The sequence below is a fragment of the Mastigoproctus giganteus genome, chromosome 1 (assembly GCF_048544385.1).
Source record: "Mastigoproctus giganteus isolate SK-2022 chromosome 1, ASM4854438v1, whole genome shotgun sequence".
NCBI lineage: Eukaryota > Metazoa > Arthropoda > Arachnida > Uropygi > Thelyphonidae > Mastigoproctus > Mastigoproctus giganteus.
The window spans coordinates 251,881,258-251,896,701 of NC_143575.1; the positions used below are offsets into that span (position 1 = coordinate 251,881,258).

General features: G+C 34.5%; 1 protein-coding gene across 5 annotated transcripts in view; it reads right to left on the reverse strand.

The window, feature by feature from the left end:
• LOC150091757 (uncharacterized) overlaps positions 1-15,444 on the reverse strand; it is a 144,778-nt gene that overhangs the window by 20,625 nt on the left and 108,709 nt on the right. For all 5 annotated transcript variants that reach the window (XM_090385585.1, XM_090385582.1, XM_090385581.1 and 2 more), the window contains 2 exons: positions 12,852-12,971; positions 8,273-8,403 (listed from right to left, as the gene is read on the reverse strand). In XM_090385585.1, coding sequence (XP_090241711.1) covers positions 8,273-8,403; positions 12,852-12,971 — 251 coding nt within the window. The remainder of the gene's footprint in view (positions 1-8,272; positions 8,404-12,851; positions 12,972-15,444) is intronic.

Sequence of the window (15,444 nt, forward strand, 5' to 3'; positions counted from 1 at the left end):
AACAGTCTCCTGTTTTTCAACCATCTTAGCAGGTAGAGATGCTCAGGTACTCAACTAAAAATACACTAAACACACTGTGTTAGACAGGTAAAGTATAAAGTTCCAATCATACAGTTGAAGAATAGTTATAGGATCAAGACAGTGAGTTCAATGTAAGAAATTCTGAAAAAGAAGATTAATTGATCATCTTTAGAAATGACAACGTTGAAAAAAAAAGCTGATTAATTTCTAGATTGCTTCATTATTTCTATATGGTAGGCCAGAAACTTTTCAGTATGTATCTTTCAATCTCTTCATATACATTAAAATACCCAGCAAAAGAATCAAATATCATCTCATATATGTTAATATCAGAAAAAAACAAACTGGGTGTTTGAAAAAGGATGTTAATCTGGTGATGTCTTTCTCAAATGGATTACATGCAAAAGGAGACAATTCAATCTATAAGTAGAAATACATATAGCTTTTATGGACTAATAAAAAAAAACTACATATTACAGAGGTATACTGTAGAACAGAAGTCAACAACACAACATTATGTTTAAAAATTTTTAAACATTATGTTTAAAAATGTTTAAAATGCTGTTTGTTTGTTATTTGGTTTTTAGGAGCATTAGCAACTAAGGCCATATTGCTCCGGGATATGCGGTGGTCATTCCCCGACCTTTCCGCATCCTCCGTATTTGGTGGTGATGGGCTCTAACCCTGGTCTAATCAAGAAGCGTGTGCTATGCACTACTGCTCCTTCCCACCTGGCTACGGAGGCGCCCGTTTAAAATGCATTTATTTATTTATTTATTTTATTATTATTTTTTTTTTCATACATAAGAATATCAACAAGTTCACATGAGAAGTAAGCGTAATCTCTTAATAAATCAATAATTGATTATATCATCATCTCTCAGAATCTTAAAAATAAGATCAGAAACTCAAGAATAATTAAGAAAAGTGAAACAGATATCATTATAGGATAGTAGAGAGCAGGTTTGGATTTGTGAAAATTACATATATAATTAAAAGAAAAAAAGATAATGAACTCAAAATAAATACAGCTTTTATAGAAGGAAGTATGATAAATCTATATAAAAATAGGCAAAAAGATAAAAATCAATCAATCATAAACAATATAAAAACTGATTACAAAAATATTAAAGCTGTCATACTAGATGTAGTCAAAGAATGCCTGGGATTTAAAAGTAATAGAGAAAATAGAAAATGGCTTAGAACCTGGACAGGTGATCCGAACCTGCTTATTGACACAACAATAGAGGGGGGGGGGGTAACAATATTTTATTTTTTTTTTAATGAAAACCCCAAACACGAGAGGTATTAGAACCTATAGTACTTAGTACCTTGCTTGGGTTGGAGGTTGAGAAGATGAAAGAAGATATTTGTTGACATTAGACTTGAACTTCTGTAGACTGTAACTGTCAGAAAATAAGTATGAAAGACTGTTGTTCCAGAAAACGGCAGTTGAATGAATAAACGAGTAAGATGAAAAATTGGTTCTGTGAGTTTGAAGCTGGACAGTAAATGGATGTTGGCTAGTGGCGGCACGTGTTCAAACTGTTTTGAAAGAGAGAGCAGGAATTATAGAACCCAATTCAGACAAAACAGTGGCCATGAAAGTACCTGTAGAAAAGGCATGCAGCAGAAACAGTACGTCTATGAGACAGCGAGTGGAGAGACTCTGTTAGAGAGGAGTCATTAATTAACCTAACTGCCCTCTTCTGAATGGAATCTAGAAGCCTGAGAGAGATTTTGGGGGCACCGCCTCAGATGTTGGAACAATATTCCATAGTAGGGCAGATTTGCGATTTGTATAGAGTGAACAGCTGTTTGGAAGAAAAGTAACGCCGAGAACGAAAGAAAGAGAAAACCAAGTTTTCTCTTTCTCAAAGAAAGTGTTACCAATAGGTTCGGTCCAGTGTACTAACTAGCGGCTGGCCTGAAAACACTGTTTTAGAGCTGTACCCTCAAAATGTAAGGAAGACTGGATCTCGCCATATAGAACAAGAATGATTATACAGAATACAAAAAATGCACTTTCAAAAATCATAAAAAGTTAGAGAACTTTAAAAAAAAAAAAAAAAAAAAGTAGACATTAGAACACTTTCAAAAAAATTTGTAGAGAAGACTAGAATAAACATGTTAAATCACCGTAACATGACATTACTGGATCCTAAAAGAAGGGTCTTCAAATTATTTGAAAAGCTCGAATCAAAATAAAAAGCTCATCTAAGAATAAACTTAATCTCAAAAGAAGATTGGATAAAATATTGACAGATTATTATGAAATGAAGAACACCATGAAGGTGATAATATTAGTATGGAACTAATAAAATACCAGAAATATAAAAGAAATAACTGTAGAAGATCTAAAAGTGTTTAAAATACTGAGAAATAGAAAAAGTCCAATTATAGATAATATATAAGGTGTGGCAGCAATAAGGGGAACACTGTGAAGCTCAAAAATGATTTTATTTTTATTCAAAGTAATCACCACCTGCCTGAATGCACTTATTACATTCTAAAAGTTTCTGATAAGAGTGTAGTGAAGGCATCCAAAGAGGTGATGTTTAGTTCGACAGTTACTTTGTCTTTATGTCAATATCCTGAAATCTCTTTCATTTGAGGGGCAGTTTTCACCTTGGATGGTTGATCTGTACAAATTACTCACGAATCACAATGTTTGTTGAAAATCATAACCAGCATCATCTTGATCCTGGACATCTGTAAATGAAAATTTGGGCCTTAGTGATGATTTTGAAGTTCACTGCATTCTCTGAAGTAACCCCAGAGAAACGTACCAACTTAAATGAAAAAGACCTGGGAGTAATTGTGCAGGCAGATATGAAGTTTTCTGAGCTATGCAGACAGGCTGCCAGGGCAGGTCATGGGGTTTTGTCAATGATATATAAGAATTTTGCTAGCAGGGAAAAGGAGGTGATTATCCCTCTGTATAAGGCAATGGTCAGGCCACGGCTTGAGTGCTGCGTACAGGTCTGGAGGCTTTATTTTAGGAAGGATGTAGATTTACTTGAGCGTGTACAGAGAAGGGCAACAAGATTGGTGAGGGGAATGAAGGGATCCTCTTACCAAGAGAGGCTTAAGTTCTGCAAATTGCAGTGGCTGGAGACTAGGCACCTGTGCGGTGATCTGATTGAGGTATATAAGGCCTTGAATGGGTTGAGCACGCTGAATTCTGATGGGATCCTTCCACTTGTTCAGATTACGAATCTATGGGGCATAAATTCAAATTAAGAAAAGACAGATGTAGAATAGATGTGCGGAAATTTGCCTTTAGCCAGTGGGTGGTTAATTGCTGGAACAAACTTCCATCTGTCGTTGTGGAAGTTGATAGGTTGAATAAATTTAAGGAGGAACTGAACAGGCATTTGGAGGGAATGGTGTGATTTTTTTTTTTTTTTTTTGGCTGATGCTGCATAAGCTCATACATTTGCTTTCTTGCATCACATGCCACTACTACTACTACTACATTTCGTCTCTGGGTGTCGAGCATTTGCTTCCGCTCATTCATGAGGCTGTGCAGTAAAAATTTTGTAGAGATCTTTCTTTTCCCCACCCCAAATCTTCATGTAGAACTTGATGACTCATCTGCTTATTCATATCCAACTCATAAGCCATCATTCTGAGGATCAAATGATCTCTTGCCACAATTACTCACACTTTTATAACTCTGTGCTCATTTCAAGAGGTTGATGGATGCTCATTTTTCAGGTCATTGTGAACATCCTGATGTCTGTCTGTCTTTGAACTACTTATACTATTTAAACACACTGGTACAACTTACTGTTTCATCATCATAAACAGTTTTTAATATTTCTGTTGCAGATTTTCCCAGTTTAAAGCAAAATTTGATATTTGTTCATTGCTCTATTGCAAAACTGTGACAAAAACATTAACACCACTAACAAAACTGTTTGTTGCTTGCAGCCTATCAGCCTCTGTACTCACCATCTTTTGGAGGAAGTTTGAAGGACAACATTCCACTTCCATTTATTTTCAAACTCATTAATTAATTTTAATTAATTCATCACTAATTTTTTAGTTTCTGACTGTACTTCATATCAACCTCTTCTGCTTTTATGAGCTTGACCTCAGTTTATTTTTGGTTCCTTTTTTACAGATGTTTATTACTTCTTGTTTTACATTTCTTTAAGATCTGCTGAGATTTAAGAATATTGTTAAATAAGATTAATAGTTTTTCTTTTAAGCATTAGTCATCATATTTAACTAGTTCAACAAATAAGAGGTGGCAATAAAGTTCCCAGACTGTTGCAGTTGCAGTCATGGTAGGCTTTTGCAGGCCAAAATCGAACAACAGTGGCTGAAAGATGTGCTTTCCTTGCAATTTTCATGCTGCTATTTATTATAAATTGTGTCTACAATCACTTTTGGAAATACAGATATTATATATATATATAGTAGTAATATTAAACTGTTAAGAAGCAAAATAAGCAGAAAAAGGAAAATAACAAAATTTATATGTCTAACACCCATTTTTACTAATGCTTGCTTATACCAGAACCCTTTCTATAAGGCTGGGCCTTACACACCCAGTAAGTTCAGTATTTTTAATGACTTTTTCTATACTTTTTATCTTTATACGGTCTTTTTCTATTTTTTTCCCTGTTCATAAAACTATTAGTGTAATATGAGGGTGATATGAATGCTCTGACTATCCTGCATCCTATTGCTATTTTTGTCTTCTTTTGGCCATCTTTTTTCTCCTCTTCCCCACCCCATGAATTTTACCATTCCCTGTACCATTTTTGCTTGTCCACACTTTTTGATCAAATTTCTCTGCTGTATATTTAAATTTTTACATTTTTTAACCATGTTAATTTAATTACTTTTTACCCCTTCTGCATGGTACAAACATTTATATTTCACATTAGACTTTTGTAAATTTGTATTAAATTTAAAAATTATATTATTAACTTAATTTTTACATTGCATAGGCACTACCTTGTCTGTTAGTATTAAGATAAAGGCCACATATTTGCTCCCATCCTTTTTCTAATACTATAGACAAGTTTGGATAAGCAGTGCCTGATACATGGTCAGGAGTAGTCCCCTGATGAAATTCCTGGTTATGTATCATCTTTTCATTTACTGTATACTTCTCCTTCAACCCATGCACGGTACTAAGTACTATAGGTTTTGATACCTTTCGTGTTTGGGGTTTTCATAAAAAAAAAAAAAAAAAAATTCAGATTTTGCATATTTACTTATCCCTTGATTCAACCTCTTGCTAAAATTGCCCTCCCATATCTGAATACAGTGTTATTTATTTATTTGTATAAAATTATTTTTGTATATTGTTTGCTTCCTCAGTCCCAGTTCATTTTTGTACTAGGTTTTTCAAATTCTTTCACTTTTTCACCACTACTTCACTTCCAGTTTCTACTATCCCTTAAACTTCTCTTAGTTCAGGCACTTTGTGTATTTTTCATTTCCATTTTCACAGACACTTTATTTATAAATTACAAACCACACATTATTTATATATATATATAAGCACCACTTAGTCAAAGATTTCAAGAAAATTCATACATAAATGGCCATATTATTTGAAATGAACTTAAAAAAAAACTAACGTTCCAATTATCAAATGGTTCTACTGCATGTAAGTTTAACTTAATTAATGGTAATATTTTTTACACAATAAAATTCATTTGATAACAATTTATGTGGTTTAATTAGTGTTTTCCCCATATTTAAAATTAATTCAATCGTAGAAAAGTATTACTTATTTACTTACTTACTGTTCTAAATTACTACTAACTGTTATAAATTATTATTGCTTTGGACATAAGTCATCAAATATACACTATGCTAACAGATGCAGGTGCAATTTCCTCCTATGATTTTAAAATCTATTTTCATTGCTACCCATTATAAACTGTGTCTATATACTTAGAAACACAGATGAGAGATGGCAGCACTTACTGGAATGTTTTTAATGTACTTTGAAACAATCTTGGAAAAATATATATACATATAAGTACTCATGAACAGGTTAAAATAAGTAAAGGTGGGCAATTTAATATTAGCTTTTAAATTATCATCATAACCTTTTTAATATTATGCAATATCAAACTCCCAATAACAAAATAAATATGAATCAGGTGAGATGGCAATGTGCTATACTTACTGCAAGCTGTCAATCAGGTGGTTATGCATGGATTGGGTTTGGACCAGGCTAACTCAGGTCATAAGGCATTGGTGTATTATGTCTGTATTGCATGTTTTAATGCAGGTTTGTTTATGAAATGAAAAACTTGAAAACAAATAAGTGAAGTAATAATTTATATATTTTACAAATACATTACACTTCAATTTATATTACAATTATCATGATTACAAAGTATATTCAAAAAGTACTAGGAACTATATCATAAATTTCCCAGAGACAGGACAACAGGAAACACATCATGTTCAATAAACTTATTTGGAAACAGTACAAAAGTTCTGATATGTTTAGAACTTGATAGGTGGCTGGTAGTCACATTTCAAGTTTAAATACACAAAGTGATGGTTGGCACTTTGTATGCTGTTAAAAACATAGTCATCTGAAATATTTACGCTTTTATAGTTAGGATTTGATAAAATGTGAACAATTGGAAGTAATTTCAATGTTTCTGTGATGGTCGTGAAAGTGTCAGTGATGATCTACAAAATCATTGTTCCCGAACTTTGATAACCAGTGCAAATGTTGAGCATGTGCAGGACATTGTGAGGAGTGACAACGTTAAAATGTAAAGATAGTAGCTGGTAAAAGCTACTATCTTTACATTTTAACGAATGAGCATTTAAACATACTCTATCCTCCCAAGAGTCATCGGAGATCCCTCCATTACCAGAAATTGTGTGTGTGTGTGTGTGTGTGTGTGTGTAACGAAGTGAGTTAATATTTTGGCCTTTATAAAGGTGATCCACAATTAGCTTGGAATTAATTTTTGAAGTGGAGTGATAGCTGGGTGTCATGTGGGAAAGCTACCTGTGCAAGCTATTGCTCAGGAATTCCTATTCCCATAAACATTCCCAAGTCAACAATTAACACGCTGAAAGAAATCTAAGTCCAAATGTAGTGCTAATCCCAAGAAATGACTAGGGAGGTGTAAATTACTGACTGATAGGAGCTGAATGCACCTTCAGCTTCTGTCAGATGGCTGGTTACCTCATCTCACCATGACACCAAAGAGAATCAGAGTCTGGACCTGTGAATGACCACAGAAAACTTGTGCTTTTGTAACATGCAGACAGCTGCCTGGCATGAATTTTCACAGAAGGGTTTCAGCCTTTTGAGAACAAAAAACAAATGTGCATCATTGATTGGCACAGAGCAAGCCATACTGAGCCTGACAAGTCATGCTACATGTTCTTCCAGCTTTATGGACACATTTGGGTATAGAGAATGCCTACTATCTGAATGTGTTTTCCCAACAGTGAAGTTGGAAGGATGAGGTGTCATAGTCTGCAGGAGGATTGTTTTTACACAATAGTGGGCCCAGCACTTAGAATTTTTGAGGTTCCTTTAATAATGCTGGTGCAAATTTAAAAAAATAATAAATAATAGGCATACTTTTTGAGGTCTTTTACCATCTGGGGAACTGAGCATGTGGGACTATGAGGAAAGATGACCTTGATGGTCTAGGAATATTTCTTGTGGCATAAAACATGAATATTGCATCCCATATTGATCTTCTAGACAATTCTCTGTTATGAAATGTGACCAGAAAGAAAGATTACTAGAATTGTATAAAATAGAAGATCCGCAATTATTAACACAAGTTAAAAAAAAAAATTAAGATACGATACAAAGTAAACACATGCAATGATGGAATCCACTATAATTACATGTTCTAACTTCCTAGCAGAAAGGTGAGATTTTATTTATATTCATAAACTAAAGGAAGCTGCTATGGAACAGAAATTATAGACTGTTGGGTCTGTATGCTCTTTTTCTATATGGTTCAGAAGTAAAATAAATGTTCTCATTGTAGGAATATGAGACAACTGTTCCAAAGTTAATGTGTGAAGATCCAGTGATGTTAAAGGATTGATCCTTTCTGTCTGTTGGGCGGAGGACTACTTTAAAGAAAACATTGTTGTTTAAAAGTATGTAAAAATCACTCATTTTTGCAAAAAAAAATAGTAATAATAGTTCTGGGAACTTTCTGAATATATTATAGACATGCATATCTAATAATAAAATAAGAAAACCAGTATAATAATAGCATACCTGATTTGGTGAATTTGGGATGCTATGCAGAGTTGTGCCACCAGCATTATTTTGTGCAGTTGTTACTATTGTTGCAGAATTTCCCATATTCTGCTGTTCTTTTACCCAACTTAAAGCTAGTTTCCCAGCTTCTGTGAAGGTGTAAATACAATAATATTAATATTAAACAAATTCAAGTGATATCTTTCAAGAATATTTCATTAAAGCTACAGAGACAAAAAAAAAAAAAAAAAAAAAGCATAGCAGATATTTGTTCTCTATGAAATAATGAGACAGATTTATCTTTGATTCTGTTAATAACATACACAGATAAGATAAAGAATCAAAGTCAAGATTATAATATGCCTATACTCCATTATTGTCTATGCATATGTTGTTGTTATTTGGTTTTTAGCAGCATTAGCAACTAAGGCCATATTGCTCCGGGAATATGCAGTGGTCATTCCCTGACCTTTCCGCATCCTCCGTATTTGGTGGATCATGGGCTCGAACCCCGGTCTAATCAAGAAGAGTGTGCTACGCACTGCTGCTCCTGCCCACCTGGCTACGGAGGCTCTGTCTATGCATAACAAAAACTATTAATATTAAGGTAATATCAGTGTAAAAAAACAGCCAAATTATTTTGATTATACCACCATAGTTTGCAAAAATGGTGCTGAATTGTTTGAGGAATCAAAATGAATCTTTTTACAAACATAATAATATTAGGCTGGACAGATTAGGATTCTCAGTTTCCGTACCATTTTTAAGCCGTGCTTAAAAATGGTACTGAAACTGATACTTGAGCCTGTGAGCATTCTTTTCACGTAGATGCCAACTTCTGAGTCAAAAATCTGGGGATGAGGTAATCAATCATAAGCAGGAAGTTTTTGCAAAGCCCACACTGCACTGGAAATTAAAATTCACTGACAACATATGCATTTTATATTAAACTATAGACACAGAACTGTTTATCAGTACAGTATGCATTCAAACATTAGCTTACTCAGGATTTTTCTGTCTGTGGCTTTCTGTTTGGATCTTCCATTAGACATCAGCAGATCTTGATTGCTTCGGGAAATAAACCGTTGCAGACTTTGCCCTCCTCAGAAATGACACGAGTCAAAGTTTTTTTCATAACAATGGCCTGCTCTTTAGATTTGGCTGCCAAGAGTATTTTCAAAACTTCACTTTGAAAATACTCTTGGCAATGTATTTCAAAAATATTCAGAAAGAGATTTGAATTTAGTTTTTATTTTTCTTACCTGGTTAAACTGAATATTCTCTCACATATTGCTTTATTATGAGGAACTGTTAAAAATGGCAAGCATGATTTAGGATAATCTGTTTTATTTCAAGCTTCCTTATGCACTTATTTTTTTCCAACCAAGACTTGCTGTACATCAATTCTTTCTTCTTTCGCAGTACTGTCTGGTAGGCTCTCTCACATTGAAACTGACAGAATTTATGCTGCAAAGTATCTATTGCTTCACATATTTCTTCATTTTAATGATACCAAGAAGTACTATAAACTTGCCAACAAAAAAATTTCAGATTTGAAAATGATGCACTGCCAAAATGATTTTTCAACCAGAATGTGTGCACCATGTTGTCACATGCAACAATAAAGTACTTTCTCACTGAACAAAAGAACATCATCATCTCTTCTTGTTTTAGACTCTCCATGACCTTGGCAGTATAAATGCTTACAACTAAAGTCAGAATCACCCTTCTGGTTTAGTCTATTATAGCAATCAACTTCCAAAATTCAGCATTGTACAATAATTCTGCATATAACATTCTTCAATATATCTAGGAGTAATGGCCTCAAGGTACACTGGACTAAAGAGCTAGTTTTGGATTTTCAACTGGCATAACATATTGGCATTTAAAAGAAACGAGCCAATTGCTTTATTCGAGCTAGAACAGAGGAATGTGAAAAGACTGTCTACACAAGTGAAGATAACAGAATCATCAGCTTGCTTGGCTTGTTTAAGATTGCTTTCACCAGAAGAAGTTTACAATTCAGAAGTACTTTTTCTTGGGGAGTTCATTAATTTGTTTTCTTTCAAAACTTCTTTTGGATCAAGAAGTAGGTGGATTTGGATATTAGTCAGCGGTGCCTACAAGTACTTTTTGCTTTGTGTACGTTTCAATTTATTAACTCTGAAATGTACGCATATGACTTTTCTAAACCTCTTTTTTAAATAGACTTGTTTTTGGTTGCCACTGTTTCACCAGTCTAGTTACACATTTAGCCAAAGACAGCCATGTGTACACACACACAAACTTCGAAATCTTTCTTTTCCTTCAGTGCAGTGGCATGCATGCTGAAATTGTTTAAATCTAACTTTCCTTTTGGCATTTATTTCTAGATAGTAGTAAATGTTCACCAAATATGCATCCACTTTCACAGGAAGGTAGGCAGCTCCCTTTTCAGCACACGAATTAATAAGATGATAAGGATAGCTTATTACAACCAAGTGCTTAATCTCCTCTCTCAACACACTTGCTTTTCCAGCTTTTGAGTCTACCACAACAGGTGCATTACAAATACTAAGTGCCAAGCAGTTTTTTTTTTTTTAAGGAATCCCACATGCTTTCAGATTGTTCAGAAAATGCCCAATGTAGCCTGTAAACTCGCCTTACAATACTGGCACCAAGAGCAAGCTGATTTTTTTTTTTTTTTTTTTTTTTTTTTATTATTACTGGTCATTACAATGACCAGTAATAATAATAAATATAAAATACAATGAGATATAGCTTGGAATCACTTTACGCCATCTGTAGCAATTAAAAATGTCCCATTTTTCAGAGCCATCTATACCCCTTTTTGTCTTATCTGTGCAATTTCACCAAGAATGTTCATTGTTTTTGTTCTTCCACAACTGTATTTTTTTGCTATTTCACTATCAGAAGAGATATCTCTGAACCTGCACGATCATCGTAACTCAGAGGAAAATTACATTCTGTGACACAATATGCAAATAAACATTCAACATGTATGCCATAAGGCCTGATGCAGCCGAGTGGTCAGGAGCGTGAGTGCAGTAGCACACGCTCTGAGTCGACCGGTGTTCAAAGGCTGTGATGCTAAATATGATTAATGTTTGTATCGATTGATTGATTTACTGTAAACTCCACTGACCTGGTGGTCATGCTGGAGTATAAACAAGAACATTATCATCACTATGAAATACTATGTCTATTTTTGCATTTCTTTCTATGCACTGCACACTGTTCTTATGCTTATTTGTTTACAAATGCCTGATTACATCGCATTATTCATTGCTTGAAATTTCAAAATCACATCTATATACAGTGCACAAGGGAAAACACTACTTTTTTAGATTTTACAATGGAAAATCTTGTATATATGTCTTCTGAAATTATGTCATATCTTTTCATCTTACTGAAAGACAATTACCTTTGCACCACACAAGTTCTAGAAATGATCACGCATACAGAGAAACAATACTAGAAGAACCCACGTTTCTATTTTGCAATGTACACTAGCACACCTGATGTGCAATTCATTAATAAATATAACCAGAAATTCACAAAATATTTTTAAAAAATTACAATTTTAACTAGTTTTACTACTTTTATGGAAAAGAAAAAGATGGAGAAAAACTGGGTTTCTGTAAAAAGACGAGGGTAACTCTGACAGCAACTATATTACAACAGTGAGACAGAGAAGTGGGTCAAATTAACAAAAGATAGGGTCTGTCTCCACTGCAAATCAGGAGAGTTGCAGCTGTTTTCACCTTCAGGTGACAATGTCAAACATACATATATGTGCTTCACTCTGTAATTTTTTGCTTCAAACATAGAGAGAAAACTTTTGGTTTAATATCTCAAATGGTTGTGCCAGTGCTGTTGTTAAGTATATTATTAAGTGCTTTTCACAACTCTGCTTCAATGACTTTCAACAGCCCAGCTGTGTATCAGTACGGGGGGGGGGGGGGGGAACAATTGACAATAGTTTGTATGTTATATTATTTTTTATACAACGAGTCCCTGGGAAATTTTGAGGTATGTTATATATTTCAAGATATATCTACTGCTGAAACATAACTGACTACCATATTCTTTAACTCAAATAAAAAAAGGCTGATTTAATTCCATAGTAATTTACAGTTTTCATCAGTTCTTAGGCATCAGCTTAACTTGGAAAAAAGGTGAATGACTGGCTGATACCATTACATGAATACTTAGTTCTGGTGAGTTGGTGGGGGGGGGGGGAAACAGTGGTAAAAATGGCACAATCATGAAACACTTAATGATCCAAGCTACTGCAGCAAAACAGTGGATCATTAGCTTTAGTTTATTTATAATAATCAATGATGTAAATGATACAATCTCCAAAGCATTATAACATATAGTGCTAACCTACTACTGTACTGGGAAGAATAATTCCATTTTATTTATTTATTTAAAAAAGAAACATAGCATATGAATACTCCTAACAGGAGAGAGAGAGAGAGAGAGAGAGAGAGAGAGAGAGAGAGAGAGAGAGAGAGAGAGAGAGAGAGAGAGAGAGAGAGAGAGAGAGAGAGAGAGAGCATGTGTGTGTGTGCATGCTTACACATATACAAACCTGTTAGTGAAATAGTCTGGCCTCCCTCCAGAGCTGAAGCAACAATAGTGGAATTATCAGCAGGAAGCATAGCAATTCCATGTGTTTCTAACCACTGTAGAGCTTCTGAAGTTGAAAGTGCTGAAAATAAAATACGCCCATTAAATTTCCACATAAAATATAGAAATAATTTATAAAATTTGAATTTTATATTTAAACAATCATATGGTAATCTCACAAACCTTTTATTTTCTTTTATATCAATTGCCACAGACAAACAATAAAAGGCAATCAAAAAAGTTACAATTCATTAGAGAAAAAAGTCAAAACTCATTTAGAGCTTTAGTAGTTTTCATTATTAACTGTACTCTGTATTTAATTTCCTTGATAACAATACAATGTACAATTATAGAAGATATGCGATATAAATGCCATTTTGCCAAACTGCCAAAACCATGTCTAAGGAGACTTGCCAAAGAGCTGACTGGATTATGTTTGAGTATGCATTTTGTTTCAAACCTCAAATGGGGAAAAGTCAGAGGATGGGTCCAGAGATATTAATAGACAAACTCTCAGATATAATGTCACTAAAGAATTCTTTTAACATTTTCACTACTAAGTCTGCAGTTCACAGTTTCTCCATTTTACAGGATTCAGCAACCTTTTTCACCAACTTTCAGCAAGAAACTAATAATATTATTGACTACAAATAAGCCTATGCATTTTGTTTCCCACGAAGGAAAAAGAGTCAACTATATTCTGATGTGAAACAGAACACACACTATACATTTTAAAATAGCTCTATCACTTGGCAGTCCATAATCTGGAATAGTTAGGTATCCGTTTAGATAAAATTAAGCCTTTCTACTTAAACACATGTGTAAACCATCAAAAGTTTTCTGAGCATCTATACACTAACTCACATCATTGATGCTGTTGGGAAATCCCATTCCGAAGGTACATTATGGCAGATGTAAACAGTATATCTTACCACAATGCAAAACCATTACTGTCTGTTTCCAATGGACTATATAAAAATATAAAATAATAATTTCTTCCTAATATTTTTTTTTAATAATGCAAATATGTAAAACAGTTTCTCATTTTTTAAACTAGAATATACAATGCATATATTTCTGAAGACCACTACGAAGAGCACTAGTGATGGAGATGCACGCACAGTTAATTGAAATTATCTATTAACAATTTCTTAATTACAATTTAAAATGGCCAAATATGATGTCATTTCATGGTTATCAGCAAAGAAATGCATACAATTTTACAGAAAATGGAGACTTTCTATGTTTACTGGCCAGCAAACTTTCAATTGCTATAAGTGGTAATCACCTACACATTATTTATGTGTACTTGACTGATCATTCCTAGTTACTACTACCCCAAACTACTTAACTACTGAATATATTTATGAACTATAATTATCTGTACAATAAAAAAAATCATTTGCTATAAGATGTAACAGCACACTTGTGATGATTAATCCTTAAAAGTAGATTTGCTGATATAAAAAAACATGCTTGGCATTAAAGTGAGGAAGCACTTTTTTGCCCCGTGATAAATCAGGTTTGAGAGGGGACTTGAAAATAAATCTATGTTTTAAGACTTAAACATATAATAGGAAACAACTTTCTCATTGACACAAAAAAGTTGATTAGAGAAGTTTTAAAACCAGATATTGGTACAAAACGTTTTGGGGAGGTAGGTAACATCTAAAGGAATGTGAATTGCATAGGAACCCATAACTGGAAATGTCACCGTAAGTCGGTAGACAGCGCTGTTCATCAGTTCGCGAGAGGGAAAATTTCTGGTTTACTCATTCAAGCAGTAGACATCACACGAAGAGCATGCATCGATATACGAACTGTGAGCTGGCAGACATGCACCTAGTGTATGGATTAGCAGAGGGCAATGGATGAGCCGATCAATGAATTTATGGAGAACGCTTCCCAAACAGACAAGTACCGGACCACCGTTTGTTTGCGCGTGTGCATCAAAATTTGTGCAATTATGGGTCATTTAGAGGTAATAGGAGTAGTGCAGGCAGACCACGTTCGATGCGAACTCCCACCCTGGAAGGAAGTGTGTTGAATGCCATCCAGAATAATCCTAATACCAGCACACGTGCCGTTGCCTCTGCCTTAGGAGTGTCTCGTTGCAGTGTTCAGCGTGTCTGGCACGACGATTTCTTACACCCCTTTCATCTCCAAAGGGTTCAGTTACTGCTCCCCCAAAATCATCCTGCACGTGTGGCTTTTGCGCAGTGGTTTCTCCAAGAAAGTGTTCAAGACTTGAATTTTCCAGTCTATGTTTTGTTCATGGATGAGGCTTATTTCACTCGGGAAGGCTTATTCAATCAGCACAATGCTCATGTGTGGGCTCACAACAACCCACACGGTGTGTACCCCCATGTGGCACAACATCGCTTCGCAATAAATTTGTGGGCAGGTATGGTCGGTGACTGCTTAGTCGGCATACCTGTTACCATCCTGCATGAACTCCGCTAAATATCGGATCTTTCTTGAACAAGTTCTACCAGGGTTACTCGACGGTGTTCCAGCAAATGTGAGATGCAACATTTGGTTTCAACATGACAGGT